This window comes from Vigna angularis, chromosome 7, assembly GCF_016808095.1.
Source record: "Vigna angularis cultivar LongXiaoDou No.4 chromosome 7, ASM1680809v1, whole genome shotgun sequence".
NCBI classification, from domain to species: domain Eukaryota; kingdom Viridiplantae; phylum Streptophyta; class Magnoliopsida; order Fabales; family Fabaceae; genus Vigna; species Vigna angularis.
In genome coordinates, this window is record NC_068976.1 from 7,551,450 (window position 1) to 7,571,716 (window position 20,267).

At 32.0% G+C, this 20,267-nt stretch overlaps 2 protein-coding genes across 2 annotated transcripts; one reads left to right on the forward strand and one right to left on the reverse strand.

Moving 5' to 3' along the window:
- The first annotated feature begins 5,447 nt into the window (after window positions 1-5,447).
- On the forward strand, window positions 5,448-7,415 carry LOC108337838 (probable receptor-like protein kinase At1g11050). The gene has a single exon (XM_017574440.2). It carries the CDS (start codon window positions 5,448-5,450, stop codon window positions 7,272-7,274), a length of 1,827 nt encoding a protein of 608 aa, XP_017429929.2. The 3' UTR covers window positions 7,275-7,415.
- Window positions 7,416-16,388: 8,973 nt separating this feature from the next.
- On the reverse strand, window positions 16,389-18,801 carry LOC108337274 (probable receptor-like protein kinase At1g11050). The gene has a single exon (XM_017573764.2). The coding sequence runs from the start codon at window positions 18,439-18,441 to the stop codon at window positions 16,591-16,593; it is 1,851 nt and encodes a 616-aa protein (XP_017429253.1). The 5' UTR covers window positions 18,442-18,801; the 3' UTR covers window positions 16,389-16,590.
- Between the last annotated feature and the right edge of the window lie 1,466 nt (window positions 18,802-20,267).

Genomic DNA, 20,267 nt, shown 5'->3' on the forward strand with positions numbered 1-20,267 from the left:
AGATCAAGTAACTCTCACCTTAAGAAAATCTCATCCATAGTCGAATGCCAAGTGGTTACTATTGAGAAGTGCAATGAAATTCTCAATGAGTAAGTGGGGATGATGCATCGCACGCAACTTTCCAATATACTAAAAGTGACATATGTGAAATGTTATCTGCCATGAATATACAAATATGACCTTATGGAATAGTGCTATGATTTCCCATATGCAAACTCTATCTACACGAAAAGGTTAATGGGTATGTTCGCCCATTGTCGATGAACTAATTTATTTAATATGATGATGGGTGGTAGTTGAGCCGGTGTAGGAGATGAGTTGTTATTTTTTCTTTATTATGTCATTTTCACTCTTGTATCATGTACTATATTATTTTGAACTCTGTACATTATGGTTAAATTTTAAATTTATGATGTTTTTGTTTTCTTATTATTATTTGATCTTCTTATATCATTGTTGTTCTTATTTTATTGTTTTTGAAGTTAATATGTGATGGTATCATCATCATCACAAAGGAAAGTCAACAGGGAAAAGAATCAACCATTGAGAAAGACACTTCTACATGGAGGAAGACATACGTCAAAGATGTATTAGATCAACAATGTTTCTTTAGAGATCATCAACAAATAAATCACTACACTAATGATTTTTATATAAGAACTATTGTGGTGCCAAATATTATGAATTTTGATTCCTTTGCCACATCTGATCTTTATTTTCATCATCATTTAATATTCCAAGGGTTGGCAAACTTTTGTTTCATTAAACCGCCTTTCTATCTCGATTTGATAAAAGTTATCTAATTAAATATGAGGATCTCTACCAATGGATACCTATTGAGTGAGGTGAACATAAAAAAAAATTAATTTGAGACTAGATGATTGGTTTAATATTGCCCATTTGAAATATGATAGTCGAAAATTGTCCTTTCTAGATTTACCAAAAGATATCCCCTTCGACCGTGACATGGAATTGATTTCTATGGTCAGATCGGACATGTAGGGTCAACATTTTAAAACTTTTAGTTGTCTAAACATAAATGACGAACTTCTTCATTATGTTGTTGTCCATATGTTGACTTCACGAATTGGAAATTTTTCAAAATTGTTGCAGGAAGATATTTTTATGATTTGGGTGCTGAAAAATAACATCCATTAATTTGCCTCAATATATCATGCACCATGTGCTGAAATGTAAGGCCATTGACACACCTCTCCCATATGGTGTATTGATCACCTAAATTATGCAATACAATGGAGTAGATCTTTCTGTCAATGCAAGCACTCAAATTGGGTTGAGATAAAAAATTTTCACCAATTCTTTGAAGAAGTTCAACATTGTTCACGTCAATGGTGTATGGCAGCACGACCTCCGTGATAATGAAGATGAAGGATAACCACAACAACAAAGTCCTAGACATGAGGACCATATTGTAAGAGGAAAGCACCATGGTGGTTATTTTCAACGTACTCCCTACCCTTCAAATTCTAGCATGATAACTCAAATGTGGGAGGGGGTTCAAGACTTACAAAATAAAATGCAAGGTATGAAAAATATGGAAGGACGTGTTCAGCGAATTGAAGATAACTTATGTAACTTAACTCTGGACATCAACCAACATATGGTAGAAATAAATTTAAATGTCAACTTAACTCTCCACAAATTATAGGATTAATAGGTTTACATTTGCATAATTGTATCATGTTGTACCTTATGATGTATTTGCATTTCATATTCCCATGTCATATTTTAAGTTCATTTTATTAATTATCTGATTATAGATAGTTTATGTAAATGCAGTAACCTCTCTAATCATCCATAAGTATAAGAAAAGTAATAAAAACAATGCCATTTAAATTTATTATGAAAACAAAAAATAATACCACGCATGAGTACATTATATAATTAAAACAATATTGTATTAATTATTTCTTACTTCTTTTTAATCCTAGTATTTTAAATATTTTTTTCCAAACAATACACTACACATAAATATCATTTTATATTACTTTTACCATTAAGAGAAATTTTGTAATTTTTATTTTCTATTTATTAAAACATTTTTTAATCTATCACATCAGTCAAATCCCTCACAAACTTTCACAAATTTTACTTTCAAATCCACTTCAATCACCTCCAAATTTCTTAAAAAAATAACACATAATTTACTGTGAAATCCATCCACTTCCTCTCACTCAAATAATCTCCCTCAAGTGAACACACTTTTAGGCTTTCTTCACTAGAGTGAAAGGATTTGAGAAAGAGTGAATGAATAAAATTGAGGAGATTTAAGAGTAAAGTGTGTGCTGTTTTTTTGAAATGATTTAGAGGTGATTCATAATGAATTTGAAAGTAAAGTTTCTGAAAATTTGTGAGGAATTTGAATGATGTGATACATTCAAAAAAATATTTTTATATATAGAAAATGAAGATTACTAAGTTGCTCTTAATAATAATAGTGTTTCGGTAGATATTTTCGGAACTGAGAGACTAACCTTCTGACGTGTCTTCCTTGCTTCTGAATGTCTGGATCGCATGCCTTCCTTCAGTGTGGACCGCTCGGTCTTCAGTGTGGACCGCACGGTTGCCTTCTAGACAGAGGGGGAGAGGTACCTGCAAAGATACTCTAACGCTCAAGTTAAGCGTCTGTTGAAGGAATTGTTACTCACAAATGAATATTATGATAATTGAGTACACTAAATTACTATCCTATATTTTAAAACACATTGTTTTGCGTCTAATGAATTTAGATCTTTATATTAATAATATCATTATTGTGTGAAGATTTCTCATAATTTTTTAAATATTTGTTCATAGTCCAATTTTTTTTTTTTAAACTAGTAGATATCTATGTTATTTTTATATTTAGTGGCCATTAAATTTTTGTTTTATTTTCGTTGGGTAAAGGAGATATCAAGACTTTAAAGTATAATTTATTATTTTAAATACTAATTAAATGTAATAAAAAGTCTGATATTATTAATAATTTAATGTGAAAAGAAATTAATTAATAAATAAAAATATTAAAGGTATAAATAATTAAATGTATTTCAAAAATCTATTTTCAATTTGATATTTTTTAAATTTAAACATTCTTTAATTTAAAAATTTTTAATTACAAAACTATTTAAAAAATAAATAACAACTATTTACAATAAAATTATAGAAATTACTTATATTTAATTTAATGTTAATAATAATCATTTTATTATTTCTAATTATCATAGAAAAGTTTGAACAGTGTTTTCACAAATAAATAATAATAAAGATTCAAATTTAAAATATTGAATTTTAATTAGATATATATTTATAAATCTATAGCTATATATATAAATATATAAAGTGAATTTATTTTATTGTCATTAATTTTTTAATTTTATCCTTTAAATTTTTATATTTTTAAATTAAAATAATTATTATATGTGAGTTTGATGGTTTTAAATTTAATTTAATTTGATTTAATAAATTTTTTTAATCTGTTTAATTTTTTATTTATTGAATTGTTAAATAGATTAAATTCAACAATTTTTATTTTCTATTTATTTTTTTCAAAATTTTGAAAACAATAACGTAAAGTGACCTACTTTTTTATTGATTTATGAAGAGTAAATAGGAATAAGAATAATATATGTGCATTGAACAAGGAGCACATGAGAGAAATTAAAGTGATGAACTTTTTGTCATGTCAGCATACATTTAATTCTATTTGGTGCAAAATTAACAGAATGAAAAGGCAAATTTTACTATATGTTGATCAAATTGAAACTTTTTTTAAAACAATTTAACATACTATACAAAAAATAATGACAAAAAAAAAGGTAAATTCTTCTAACAAATAATGGATTGAGAGGGAAGATTATAAATTTAAATTAAATTATATTTTATTTACCTTAACAAAGCGTTGGTGACCTATGCTTGATATATTTCATTTTTCATTATTATTATTTTTTTATTTTTCTAGAATACTTAGTATTGACTGTATACATGTTTATATCAGTAAAAAATATTTTTTTAACGTGAATTAGAGTCATGTAATTTATTTATTTATTTAATTATATTATTAATTTAATATTTGGGCTGACAAATAAAATTGCATTTTTTTTCTAGCGTGGGTTTAGCGTACTATATTGTTCATATTTTATTTAGTGTCATTTTAAAATTGGTATAATATAATATGTTTTAGATCACGCTTTTCTATGGCAGCTAAATACAAACATTCTTATAGTGTTCCAGCTTATTTTTGTTGTCACTTTAAGAAACAAATACAATTTGTGGAAAAGAAGAATTGTACAAACTAAGGACTAGTTTGTTGAAAGTGATAGAAGACTTAAACTAAATAATAAATATGGTACATGATTTAATATAACGTTGATATAAGATTTTTGTGTTGCACGCTATAATGTTATCTTATTCGTTATGCAAAAGACGAAGTGAATTTCACTACTATCATTCAAAAATCTCTTTTTCCTTAACGAATAAAAGTTTGAATTGATGTTGAAAGTGTTATTAGATAATGTTATTAAATTCTTTAATATTCTATTAATTATATTTATAAGCTTCATTTTTTATCTTTTGACTTCAAATAACTAACTTATATATCTAGTCCATGATCTAGTTTTGAGTTTTTTCTTTTCTTTTACAGCAATATTTAGTGTTTTATTTAACATTCGACTTCGAGAGTATACAGCTAATTATAATCGTAATTCAAAATTTACCAACTAGAGTATCAGATTCATACAAAATAAGGAATTTTTAAAACTTTTTCCTTTTATAAAGCTATCGTAAAAAATCTTTTATACCTTTCAAATCTCATCAAATTTTTCTAGCTTTTAAACTTTTCACACTATTATTCATGTTTAAATTTGTTAACCTATACCTACAGGTATTGGAGAAAAAGGTTAACAAAGAAACTGAACTATAGTAATTAAAAACAGTTCAAAAAAGTTAAACAAACCGTTAAAAATCAAACACTAACCGTAATAAAACATGCTAAATAACCTTGTCAAAGTTAAAATTTTTTGCTGAATAACAAATAGTGTTTACCATTTGAATTCTGTGATGAACCACTCTTCTTAAAGTTACCTTTTAGAATTTGTTGACCCTTTTTAATTATATTATACATATTTGTTTGTTTTTTATTTTTAATTTTCATTCTTTTTCAACATATATAAATACATTTAGAAAATATTTCACGAAAAAGACTAACTACCACTCTTACCCAATGAAAAAAAAAGTCAAATGCGACTACCAAAAACCACTGGTCAACATTTAACCGCCAGATGCGACTTTTTAAAGCAAAACATAAGTTTTCGAAGTGCCTTTAGACCCATTGAACTGACCAAAGCAATCTAAGTTTGACTGGTACAACATTGTTTCTCTGATATCCTAAGTTAAAATGCTTCAAATCTAATGTTTCAAAAACCATTGTTTAAACACCATAGATCTCAATGGAAAACCACGTCACGTTTCTCCTTCTGTTCCTCTCCATCACCATTCTCTTACCAGCTGCTGCTCCTTCATCTTGTCCAATCAACTTCACCTACGTTCAAACCTTCCCTTGGAACACTTCAACTTGCACAAACACAACCAACAAACAACCTTGTTGCTCAACCCTCAAAACCATCTTCCACATAGGCCTCTCCCAATATCTCAAACAATCATTGTTTTTTCAACTTCCCAATGAAAACACTTCCTCCATTTGCTTATCAGATTTCCAAGAAAAACTCACAACCTTATCAATTCACCCATCTCTGGTCCCTTCTTGCTTCCCTAACCCCTCTCAGTTCGTCACAAACTCTTCCACATGTGCAGGTGTTGTGACTTCTCGAGATTGGGAACAGAAGGTGAACTCGGTTAGGCTTAGCCCGATGCAAACTTTATGCAAAGACCTTGACGACCAAACTAGCTGCAACAATTGCATAGCAGCAAGCTTGAAAGTGGCTCTTCAGCTTACTATTGATTACCCAAATGCCACTGAGACGGGTTGCTTTTCGTTTGCATCGCTGTATGCTGCAGCGGTTGTTAATCCAGAAGGCACAACTGATGTCACCACGATCGGTTGCATAATGGGTGTGCAACTTTCTAGTGAAGTGGCAAAAGGGTCATCAAATAAGAGAGGAAAAGTTCTGAAGGTGGTTTTTACGTTATTGGGTGCTGTTGTTGGGGTTATTATTCTTTTTGTGCTGATGGTGGTTATGTACAGGAAGTGGGAAAAGAGAAGGAAGGAAAATGTTTATCACAGGGAAATTGAAAACGGTATCAGGAACAGTGTTTTGACGAACACTGGTGCAAAATGGTTTCACATATCGGAGCTTGAACGTGCCACCAACAGATTTTCGAGGAGGAATAAGGTTGGTCAAGGTGGTGATGGGGTTGTGTACAAAGGGAAGCTTGCAGATGGCACTTTGATTGCGGTTAAGGAGAGTTTGAATTTGCAAAGTAAAGGGGATGAAGAGTTCTGCTATGAGGTGGATATCATAAGCAAAATAAAGCATAGGAACCTTCTTGCTCTTCGTGGTTGTTGCATTTCAAGTGATAATTTCAAAGGTAAGAGAAGGTTTCTGGTTTATGATTTCATGCCAAATGGAAACCTCAGTTACCAACTGTCACTTGGTGGATTAACATGGCCACAAAGGAAGAACGTGATCCTTGATGTGGCTAAGGGGCTTGCTTATTTGCACTATGAAATCAAGCCACCAGTTTATCATCGTGATATAAAGGCTACAAACATACTTTTGGACTCCAAAATGAATGCTAAATTGGCAGATTTTGGGTTGGCCATGCAAGGTAGTGAGGACCAGTCTCCTCTCACCACAAGGGTTGCTGGCACGTATGGTTATGTGGCACCCGAGTATGCTTTATATGGGAAACTCACTGAGAAGAGTGATGTGTACAGTTTTGGTATTGTGATTCTGGAAATCATGAGTGGAAGAAAAGTGCTTGATACTTTGAATTCATCTGCAGATGCAATCACAGATTGGGTGTGGACACTAGCAGAATCGGGAAAGATGATGGAAATTTTTGATGAGTCAATAAGAGAAGGGCCAGGGAAAATTATGGAAAGGTTTGTTCATGTGGGAATGCTCTGTGCTCATGCAATGGCTGCTTTGAGACCTACCATTGCTGAGGCTCTTAAGATGTTAGAGGGTGACACTGACGTTCCTAAATTACCAGATAGGCCTGTGCCTTTGGGTCATGCGTCCTTTCAATCTTCTCTGTTGCATGGTTTGCAAGGAAGCGGAAGATCTATGCAACATGTTTCATCCTATTCATGAGTACAATATTGATTCAACCTCACACTTTTGTTTGTATAGGCAACTTTCGTTTATACTCATAACATTACTTAGGCGTAGGATTAACCCTTTAGAGAGTTTTTTTCATACAACAATTTCAATTTGAGACATGAAGATTCAATTTGTGTCACTTATAATTAAAGTGTAATATATATATGTAAAGGATATGATTCATTATATGGAACTATGGTACCTACCTTTTTCAGTAGAGATTTTTATCAACCGCATAGCATCCTTAATTATTGTTTTGTGCTTTTGGACAAATTATGATGTGTGCGTAAATCATATATATAGAATTCTTGTAATGAATTCTATGTTATGAGAATGGTTGAGTCTCCTAATCACCTTTATTAAAAATTTGAAATGTTACAAGGTCGTATCGGTAAAAGTGTCAAGATATTATATTATTATATTATGTGTTCTTGTTCATTACGGCAAATATATAATTTTATTATGATATATAAGCTATGACTTTAAGAAAAGGAAAATGTTATGTTGACGAACAATATTTGCCAACAATTTGACAACGTCAGGTGGTGTTTTCGCTCTCACCTCTACACTTCTTTCATCCCTTCTATCTTCTCTCTCGATCTAACCTCTATCTTCTTCGTCGTTCTAACCTTAATTGCGTTTTACCTTGTTCTAGGATTTGACCTTCACTTCTTTCATCTATGTCGTTGTGTCATCTATTCTTGTATCTTTTTTCTTATTCGAAGTCTGGTGGTGGGTTATCTCACCCAAGTTGCTCATCTCATAAACATTGTTTCTTTCCTCCATCATGGGGTGCCAAAACATCACTTCTCACCCTATACTCACACTTAAACAACAAAATCAAGTGAAAACCATGGGATTTATGCCAAAATATGAAAAAGTTTGACTATGGTCACCTAAGTTACCACAGTTGGTTCCTATAGCTCAAGTTTCTGTACAAAATCCAGATTTTGTCGTGTAATCGTTTACCAGGAACCTGTAAACGATTACAAGTCAATTTTTTGGTTCAAAAGTTTGTGGACTTCACCCAAGTTGCTCATCTCATAAACATTGTTCCTTTCCTCCATCATGGGTTGCCAAAACATGACTTCCCACCCTGTACTCACAAGTATTGTTTCATTATCCATCACATACATGAATACTCAATCAAAATGGCCACTTTATTCATTCATATTCCAAATAAAAGCTCATTTCACAATGACAATAAAAAAGGAATTCAATTAACATTAATAATAAGTAACACAAGCAAAGATGCATATTTTATATCATTGAACAAAATAGGTTACATTACACAATTTGTTCATCTATTTACAATGTTGTATTACATTCTTTTAACCAATCAATATATCACTCATTTTTTATTCTAAATAATCCATCTCTAGGAGTCCTAAGCGCTCTACTTTTGTAACGCCTTCGTGATCCGACCCTACATACGTCTTCATAGGAGGTGGATTGGTGGACATGCCTCCTGGGGAAACAAATCCATTGTTCATGAAGTGTTCTGCATGAGGCACACTCTGTCCATCATCATCTTTATTTGTTCTTCTAGCTTTCTCTTCAGCCAACTCTGCCTCTAGGACAACAACCCTCCGTTTAAGTTCTGCAATTAGATTGTCTTGCTCGTCTAAAGCACGCATAAAACTTTCTCTGCATCAACGACAAACAAAATAAGCAAAAGGGCAAATCCCTAAAACGAAAACAACAAAAATTTTAGCACAAAAGGGAAAACCCAAAAGCAAACCAAAAATGCAATGACGAAAAAGGAGGAATAACGCATTTACCTTGTTCGAAGGACCATGGTTACTGGAACTTGCCATTTCGCACAATACCCTCAACAAAGAGGACGATGTTGAGCAAAACGAAGAGATGCAACAAAAACGTATAAGAAGAACGACAACCAAGATCGATAGCGACAACAAAGAGGGAGAATGAGAACGAGAACAAGAACGCAGAGAACATTGCTTTCTAATGAAATAGGACAAGGGGCATATTTGGAATTCCGAAATTTTGAAACCCTCCTCAATTTTAACATCATTTCTTAAAACAAAAAATAAAATAGATACAAGCCAATGAATTCATGACACGTGACGTTGGCAAAAGTGTGTCAAAAATCTGTTGTCAAAAGAAAAACGAGACATATAAAAACGAGACAATATTTTGTAATTTCTGACAAGGTATAGGTTACGGTTCAGAAAAAATCGTAGCTCTTACTTTGACCATCAGAGTATATACTATAATTTTACAAAGAAACACAGTCTATACATCTCACTGAAAAAGGTTAAATTTTTTTCCACTCACCACTGCAAACCCTTTAATAGGGTTTTCTCTCTCATTTTTCTTAGTTGTTTTCTTCTTGCATGATGTGTTCAAGTTCATTTCTATTGTTTTCTTCCTCGTTTTATTCATTATTCACTAGTGCAAAATTAGGATTTAACATAACGATGTTTACCACCAAAACGTCGTGAAAAAAACGTGATGACAAACTTGTAATAAAGCATTAACTTTTAACAATGATTTTCTTAAAATCGTCGTCATTTATCTCTCACAACACTTTTAATTACGGTTTGGAACCGTCGTTGTTTCTCTCACATGACTAATAACGACAACTTGAAAGCATAACCGTCGTCAAATAGCTTAAGTGGAGAAACAAAAGTAACTGTATTTCATAGTATTTCTTCTTTCTTACTACTCTCCAAACCTTCTATTCTTACTATCGTTGTTCACCATTTGCTACCAGCCTGTCATTCATCGCCATTGTTTCCTCCTAATGTAGTCGGTGATGTTTCGCTCCTCTCACATTCTCGTATGCATTGTTCCCTCATCTCTCATTCTTGTGCATTTTTTAGGTATCCACTATTATCCTTCCTTCGTTCTCTATTTGCACAAGTGTTGGCACATTCGTTCGCATCTCCGTTCCATTTCTACCTCCTACTCCGTTTGCACATCTGCTTATATCTCTTCCTTCTCTGTTAACATCTCCTCCTTCTTCGTTTGCATCTCCACGCATGTACTACCTATTTGTGTCACTACTACCGTTCATAGGTTATGGTTAGTGACTATTATGTATTTAAGAAATGTTTACTACTACATTGATCTTGAATATGCACAAAGAATTTTTATATCGGTTTAAATCAAAAGATTTTATGTCCAGATAATCACTATAAAAGAGTTATTAACCTTTCACTAAAAATCACTTTGAAGTTACAAGATGAACAATGAAATAACAAGAACAGAAAACACCTTCCTTTGACACACGAGGGAATGAACACCAGCTAATTAACTTGGTAGAGAACTATTTAAACCTTTAGACACACTACAATCAAACATCTCTCTCTTCAAGACTTTGATCAAGCTAATACTTAAACTCAAGAACATCCTCAAAACCAATTATGTTCTCTCAATAGTTTAGGTAACCTTAGAAAGGTTTAGGAGACTTCTATTTATTTATAGTCCAGGGGTCAAAAAATGAAAAGACAACTCCCAACTGCCAATGATAATCGATTATGAAAAGTGATAATCGATTATTTCAGGGAGTTAAGGATTTTGAAAACTGTGATAATCGATTATCGTTAGTGATAATCAATTATTGTCAAACACTAATACAAAAACATCGTATAACGTCGGTGTTTTTCGGCCTTTCACGTCTAATTCGAGGTCAACGTCATATCAGGAGACGTTATACTAACGTCGAACATAGAACAATTCGATGTAAAGCAAATTAACATCGAATTTGGTAAATATTTGATGTTAATCAATTTTTTTTTTGTTTTTTTTAATTAATTGTGATCCTTTTTATAACTCTACGAGACCTGAAAAACAGAAAAAGAACAAATATCAATTTTTTGTATTTTATAAAGCATGAACTATGAACGTGTAGTGTAGTATCAATAACAAACAATAATAACAAACAAGTTAAATCAAACAACAACAACAAACAGGTTCAACCAAACAACAATAGCAAACAAGTTCAAGAAAAAAAAATAACAAACAAGTTCAACAAATAAGTTCTTCAAAACGAAAACGAAAACTAACCTTCAAAAGGTGGGTTTGTCTGAATAAAGTGTTGCCACCAGTGAGAGAGAAAGCAGAATGCGCCTATGAAGGACAAGAACACGAAAATAATCGATCAAAACAAACGAAAATCATACCTAAAGTAGTTAATTAACATGCATTTGTAACAAATCAAAGAAAGATTACATATGATGGTTGTCAAACTTCGTTCTAGAAAAGCTTGAGCAGAAAAGAGGGTATCGTGCGCTAAGATAAAGTGAATGAATTTTCAATCTCCCGTTCAAATGTTTATTGAATTCAATAACCTTTTAACGTCTAACGCTGGGGCATTCGATGTTTTATATCCTTTTGACGTCTAATTCTAGGGAATTCAATGTCATACGTAAATACATTTTCACCTTTGCACCAAACATTTTTTGCAAAATTTATCCAATATAACAAATTTGACATCGAATTACGATTCTAAACGATGTCTAATAATTGCATTTATTTACAAAAATGTCATCGATCATTTTTAACGTTGGTTATTCAATGGTTGAACGTTGAACGCGTGACGTTATACACTATTTTTGCACTAGTGGAACCCTGGACAATTTAAAACTTGTGGAGATAATCAATTATCCGCAGTGATAATCGATTATTGCTGAGACAAAACCTTATCTACTTTTACTTGTGATAGTCGATTATCCTCTATGATAATCGATTATTGTCGCGAAAACTCAATAAAAAAGAATAAGTTATATGAAAGATAAACCTAATACAAATGATTCTACAAAAAATGCTTTAACAATGTATGTAAAAGTTCCTTGAAGTCTTCAAGTGCATCATCATCAAAATCTCTTCAAAGCATCAATGCTCCTCATAGGCAACAGTCTAAACTTAGTCTTAGAGGAAATGTTCCTTTCAAGGTGGTCCAAAAAAATCAATGATGATGCATATAGATTAGAACTTCCTATTGAATATGGGGTGAGTCCTACTTTTAACGTTTGTAACTTAATTCCTTTCACAGGAGCTGATGAACAGGAAGAAGAACTGAGGACAAATCCTTTTCCAAAGGGAGGGTTTGATGGAGGACCATTTGGGAGACATATTGGACCTCTCACTAGAGCAACGACAGAGACGATGGGAGAGGAAGATGGACCTCAAAGAACTATACTTTTATGGAAGATAGACTACTAATTATTCCTTCTTTTCTCTTAAAGCTTGTAATATGTATATATGTTTCTTTTAGGCCTTGTATTTGACTAAGGACCTTTGCTTAGTCTTTCTTAATCATCATTAAGAAGAGTTTGCGTCAATTTTGGGTTGATTCATGAGCCTTAGCGCCATTTGGATAGTGTTTATGGAAAACATTTTTCGCAACCCTTCTAATTTAGCACATTATCGAGCATTTGAAATATTCTTTTGAAAGCTTAAACGCTCGACTTGAAATATATGTATATGCGTTGATAAGATTGTCGTGATATTCAAAATATTTCTAATATAGTGTTTTGTAAGAACTTCCTTAAAAAGAAAAGATTGTTTAGCTTGGAAGTTCTTGTATTTGAAATATAAAGTTCAACTGCAGGTTTTCCAAGAGGATCGTTTAGTTGAGAGAAGAGAAAATAACTCAAGAGATTTTATACTAGTTCGCTCCAACTGAGCTACTTCCAATCTCGTCCACAGATGGTTCCCCTATAATCTTCACATGATTACAAATGAGTTTTAGCACCACTCTTGGTACTTAGCTATTTCACCGATATTTCCTCTAAGTATTAGCACCACTCCTAGTCTCAGCACCCTACCGAGATTTCCTTTGAGTATCTACACCACTTCTGGTACTCAGTTCCTTTCCGAGATTTCCTTTTAGTATTCGAACCACTCCTGGTACTAGACTATCGCACCTAGATTCCTCAACCCAAATAGAGTTCAGTTGTAAGTGTTTTAATTCTCTTCAGAATTGCAATCAATGATTGCTTACAATTAGTTCGGACTAAATCTCTCTACGAGAGGATTTGATTACAATACAATGCAGTCTAAACACTCACAGGTGTTTCTCTCTTCTCTCTTACAGTAGTAAGAATTTTGTCACTTAAGCTCGAGAGTATCTTCTTTTTCTTTTTCTCTTCTCTTCTGTTTTCTTCATCTCAGATGTATTCTTTTATTTGAGTTTTTTCTTTTGCTCTTGAGTTATCATCTTGATTTTCTTCTTGAGAGATCTTTTATTTATAGGCTTCATGAGTATTTTTCTATTATACTGAGTTTATAGTTTGTAACCTTGATACTTGTGTTTTTTCTTTCTTCTTTTCACAACAGTCGTTATGTAAGTCAACTTTGTTTAAGCAGACATTGTTTTTCAATCCTTTGCTTTAAGTAGGTTGTACGATCTTTTTAGACTTTGATTCAAGTGAGGGACATTCCGTGATTATCTCCTTTATCTCTAACGTCCACATTTTGATATATGATCTGTAGCACTATGGATGCATGTAGAATAACTTATCTGCAAAATTATAGTAAATTGTGTATGCAACAGATATGACTTTTCTTATCACTTTTGTTGTTTTCGAGCATTTATTGTCATTTAATGCTTACTCAGAACAACAAAGTGGTTTTCTATTTCTACCGTTAGGTAGCATTTTACAAAGAAGTTCTTTAATATGAAGATATCAGGCGTATATAAATACTTCATCAAAAGATAAGGTGTTTGTTTAGCTCATGATATCGTTTGATCAAGTAAACGCTTCTTTGGCTTTTTTTCTCTCTTTAGACACATAGCGTTTAACTTGCTTAGCCTTTCTTATGTGTTTTAATAATTAATTCTTTTAATGTATTTGTCGAAGACATTCTCTCGACCTATTTTTGTTTTCGAGAGAAGCCAAATACTTTATCCAGATATTTGGTGGAGGAGAGAGAAACTACGAAGCACAATGGAAAAATGAAAAAATGGAAAGATAAGAGTAAGGAACTGTGCTTGGAAGGTTGCTAGAGGAGGGTCCCTAGGATTCTCTAACCTTGACTTTTAAGAAGGAATTGCTTTTGGGTTTCAAAAGTAAATGTACAATTGAGGAGCTGGGTATTTATAGTGATTCATGCTCCATTCAAGTTAAAAGTATTATACAGTGAACACAAGAAATACAATTAGAGGACACTAAAAAAGGTTTCTCAAGCAACATTCCATCACTTATCATGCCTAGACAAGCAATTTTTTTCAATTAAGCGAAAAACACAAGACCTAACACAATTGGTCGACTTTGCAGCATTAACATGCCCTTACCAAAAATATGTTTGTATGGATAAACTTTTAAGCACATTCTTCAATAAATATTGATGTAGACAAATCATCACAAGATCCTCTTAATAGAAAAAAGTGTCAAAAATTGTGTGCACAAAGGGAATAAGCGTTTATAACTTTGATGTGTAATATGAATGTTCAAGACATATTATTTATGAAAACAAAGTATACTCATTGTTTGCCCAAGAAAAATCTTATCAAACGAAGTAGAAGCAAAGCGTTTGCATTTGATTGGTTGCACTACATGTGTTTGTTAAACAAACACTTACGTTTGATGAGATCTAATGGTTGTAAAAATATAATTTACATTTGTTGTTTAATCAAAATTAAACAAAAGTGTCGGTTAAACTTTGATCTAACATTTGCTTTGTACTAACACACTATTGTGAGCATTAGGAAAAACGTTTGTTGTATCATAATGTGTGAATCTAGAGTATGATGGCTTCGTAAGACTATATAATATATTTGTCTTCTTATAAAATAACTTCCTATACATTTAATCTTGTAAGAGCTTTAGAAGAATATCTTCAACTCATGAAAAATAAAACATTTTTTTATGCCATAGTATTATTTGGAACATTTCAGAGAAATAATCTTCTGGATTTTCCTTATAAACATACTTTAAAATAAATATATTAGTTTATCAAAAGTAGACCTAGACATTATTTGTCATTATTAAAACTGAGAATAGCATAATGTATCTCTAACAACAAACACTAGAGTGTGATAGGATAAATGGTTGAGATAAAGTCATTACATAAGAACATGTAACTTTGACAAATTCCTTAGCCTGTTTTTTAAAAAAATAAAATAAAAAAACAATGTTAACAGTGACTTACAATTTTTTTTATTTATTCTCATTACAAGAAAATTATTAAATAGAAATTAATTTAAATAGAAAAAATATTAGTTATTATATTAGAGACCATTTTATGAACTAAAAATTATTATCTAAAATCGTCTTTGTTAATAATAAAGAATTATAATTGTTTATGGTCAAATTGGTCTCTAATATTAATTTTCAAAGTTTTAACTACTTTTTATTATTGGATTTTAAATTAGTTTGTAATTAATAATTAAGACTAATGCTAGTAACTAGTTAAAATTTAGTAACTAATGTAAAATTCTTAAACACTCGTTCACATACTAATAACAAATTTTTATTAATATAAATTATTTTATAACAAATAATTTTGAGTTCAAAAAATAATATATAATAATATAGATAATACAATGATTAATTATTTTTTTATCTTTAAATTAATTATTACTTAATGATGTTATTGTAGTATTAATTTTTTTATCATGAATTATTTTCCTTCTTTTCTTCCAATTATATCAAACAACATCTTGAGATATTCCTCAAGAATAATGAGCGCTTAGCATATTCTAATGGTTCCATCAAATTCAAGTTGAAGGTTAATATTGGACAATGCCCTGTGTCAAGTGAAATAAATAATTGTTTTAATATTCTTGTTCGAGAAATATCAGTATCATGCATTAAATATAAATATTTCTCTTCTTTTCAAAGTTTGAAACTGATTCGTATTTTGTATTGATTAATTTCTTTCGTTAGACTCAACTCCTATAGATGAAATAAACAATTGGTATACTTGTCCATTACAAATAACCTTAATGATTTGGAATTCGAATCTTAGCTGGATATAATTGAAAATTCTCAGCCAGTCTGGCTTGCGACCTGTTAAAATATAATAAACAGCCGTTGAAATTGGCCAACGGCCAAAAAGCGTTGGGGCCATAAAGTATGAAAAATCTTTAATATATATTTTATCTTTATAAAGTCTATCCCTGAACGCTGTAGATATGAAAAACGCAAATTTAATCTGAATAAAAACTAATCAAATTACATAGTATACAAAATGAAAAAGAATCCAAGATATTTACGGCACGATTTTGAAGGTCAAATTGAAGGTTCAAATGGGAAATGGTGGGCGTGAATTGCTGACTAAGACCTAATAGTGATTAGTTTCTTCAGCACAAGCAAACTACTGTAGACTTTGCAATCTATGTTGTTCTAGTGCTTGATGAATAGGATGCAAGATATGAAGAAAAATAGGAGGATGATCCTACGCTAGTTTGCAAACCATGCTGCAAAGAAGAATGGAAGGCCTCCTGACCCAGTGGCACTGGTCTGTCAGGTAACTGGGGTATGTCAATGTCACCCTCTAACATCTTAAGGGCCTCAGCAATGGTAGGTCTTAAAGCCACCATCGCATGAGCACAGAGTATTCCCACAAGAACAAACCTTTCCATGATCTTCTCTGGTCCCTCTTCCTTTATTGACTGGTCAAAAATGTCTTCCACGTTCCCTGATTTTGCCAGTGTCCATGCCCAATCCGTGATCAAAACAACCGATGAATTCATGGTATCAAGCACTTTTCTTCCACTCATGATCTCAAGAATCACAATGCCAAAACTGTACACATCACTCTTCTCTGTCAGTTGCCCATAAAGAGCATACTCTGGTGCCAAATAACCATATGTGCCAGCAACTCTTGTTGTGAGATGAGACTGGCCATCATTCCCTTGCTTCGCCAACCCAAAATCTGACACTTTTGCTTTCATTTTTGAATCCAAAAGTATGTTGGTAGCCTTTATGTCACGGTGATAAATTGGGGGTTTGATCTCATAATGCAAATAAGCAAGCCCCTTAGCCACATCAAGGATTATGTTCTTCCTTTGTGGCCATGTTAGCCTATTAGCACCAGAAACTGATAACTGGTAACTGAGGCTGCCATTTGGCATGAAATCATAAACCAGAAACCTTCTCTTGCCTTTCAAATTATCACTTGAAATGCAACAGCCCCGAAGAGGAAGAAGATTCCTGTGCTTTATTTTGCTTATGATCTCCACTTCGTAGCAGAAATCTTCATCCCCTTTTGTCTCCAAATCAAAAATTTCCTTTACCGCAACCACAGTGCCATCTGAAAGAGTCCCTTTGTACACAACCCCATCACCACCTTGGCCAACCATATTCCTCTGAGAAAATTTACCAGTGGCTCGCTCAAGCTCCGATATGCGAAACCATTTCGCACCAGTATTAGGCAAAACACTGTTCCTCACACCGTTTTCAACCGACCTGTGATACTTATCTTCCTTCCTTCTCTTATCCCACTTTCTGTACACCAAAATCAACACAAAACCAAGCACAACACCAGTAACAGCACCCACCAACCCAAAAACAAGTTTCAGCTCTTGTTTTCTATTCGATGAACCTTTCACAGACAGCGGCAAGCCCAGTATGCAACCAGCGGTGCCCAAATTTGTAGGACCGTATTGATTAACAATAGCCGAGGCATACAAAACTGTGAAGTAAAAGCACTTTGTGCCATTTGGGTCTAAACTATTGAGGTGGGAAGTCACTTTGAGACCAGCATCAGTACAAAGGCTGCAACGGGTTTGATCACTCATGTCCCCATTGCAAGAAGTGTCCAAGGGGCTAATCATACCCACTTTACTCTTCCAATCATCTACAGTTATGATTCCTGCACAAGTGGAAGCGTTGGTAACAAAGTCAGAAGCTCTAGGAAAACAATAAGGGACCAAAGAGGAGTTAATTGACAAGGCTGAGACTTTGGTCTGAAAATCTGACAAGCAGATGGAGGAAGTGTTTTCATCAGGAAGTTGAAAGTAGGAAGTGTTTTTGAGGTGTTCGGCCAACCCCATGCCAATTACACTGAGCAAAGCTTGACAACAGTGCTCCTTATCAACAACAGGGTCTCTGCAAGATGAAGCATCCCAGGGAAAGGTCTCAACGTAGCTGAGATCCATGGGGCATGTGGTGGATGAAACACCAGATATGGAAACAGTGAAGAAGAAAATAAGGAGAGAAAGAAGAACCACTTGCTTATCCATTTTCTGGGGCAGGCAAAACCTTGAAACCTTGATTTTGTGACCATTAGTCTTTTATAATACAACCACTATCGGATGGATAACTGCAAGTTTTACCAGTCAAACCTGGCTTGCTGTGATCAAAAGCCACGTTTAGAATAGAATGCACAGTAAAACTGAATTAAAAATTTGATTTTGATGTCGTTTTCAAAGTTAAGTAACAAGAGGGTTCGGTGTATTTTATGCTGACCCAGGTCAAATTGTTGCTACTATTTTGAACTTATGTTTTTGGTTTTGGTTTCTGGACAAAGACATTTGCGGTCTCTTTCGTGTTTCCTTAGTCCCAAGTCTCAATAAGCAAGCGTTTTTAAAAGCGCGCCAGGTAATAATGGTTCATCATGAAGGGACTAATACCTATTATTAGTATTCTTTTAATATTAATTATAATATTTTACGATGTTAAATAAAAATAAAATGATAGCTCTATTTAATAAACTTGTCAACAAAGTTCACTCGGTGGTTCCAATGTCGTTGAGCTTATATGTTGACAAGTTTTGTACTTGAGTTAGGGAATTTAACTTCTAATATTATATTAATCCAATCTTTAAAAAGAAATTATTAAATATGATTTTAGTATCTAAATATGAAATTTGGATATGAACGAAAATAATTTAGACATGTAAATAATTTAGATATATTTTTAGGTTGATATTTGAACGAAAATTTATTAAACATGTAAACAATTTAAATTTAATCGTTGACACATTAAACAAATTTAATATAATTAAATTAAAAAATTATATTTATTTATTTTTAAATTTTGTGATCAAATTCTATCAAAATTTATTTATAATATAAGACAAATATATACATATTTATATTTTTAGTTTAATTAATGAATTTATATTATTCTAAAATAGCTTAGTTTGAGAGAGTATAGAAAATTTGTAGTAAATTAAAGAGTATAAAAATGTCCTATTTAGTAATTTACTTATGATTATTAATTTTATCATAATATTATAGTTTTAAGACTTTGCTTTTGATAACATAAGCTTTTACGCTTTATTTATTTCTATACATTGCTTGTTTTTAAATACTTGTTTTAATATAAATATATTTTTTTAGATTTTTAATTTCTTTCTTCTATGACTTTTAAGTAAGACTTAAACCTAAAAAAAATTATATGTTAGTTTTACATTTTGTTTTCTCCCAACTTTTGTATTTTCTTATGTTTTATTTTACAAATGGTTAACAAGTAGGTTTTTTTTAACCTAACTTAACCTCATAAAGTTGTAACACATGCAAACTCTAAAAAGGTGGGTTTGAATAAAATTTTAAATCTTTTTGCAAAGCAGTGTTTAATCTTTTTTGTAGGGGTTAAACGATCTGCAACAATTATTAGACACATGAGTGTATAAAACAACGTGTAAGGAAAATATTTGAAAACAAAAGTAATAACACACTTATTTTTATACTACATCCAATTTCTCCTTAAACACTCTTAAGGAGTTCCAGTAATCACAAAAGATTATAACAAGTTTAATCACTCTTAGTATACAACAAAGTCAACTAGTTAGGACGAGTATAGTCACTCCTAGTATGAACTAGTCTAACTGACTAGACGGTTTAACTCTACTGAGTTAAACTTACAAGAGTTTTACTTCACTTCTTAAAGAAAATAACAAAGGTTTTATAGATTAAAAGAATAGAATATGTAACTCTCGTAGAGAATATTTGAAATCTATAAAAAGAAATTATGAAAACTTATAAAGAACTTTTTCTTTTTCAAAGAACTATCATTAGACTATATAAGCTTTAGAGAGAATAATAGCAAGAGAGTGTGTACCAAT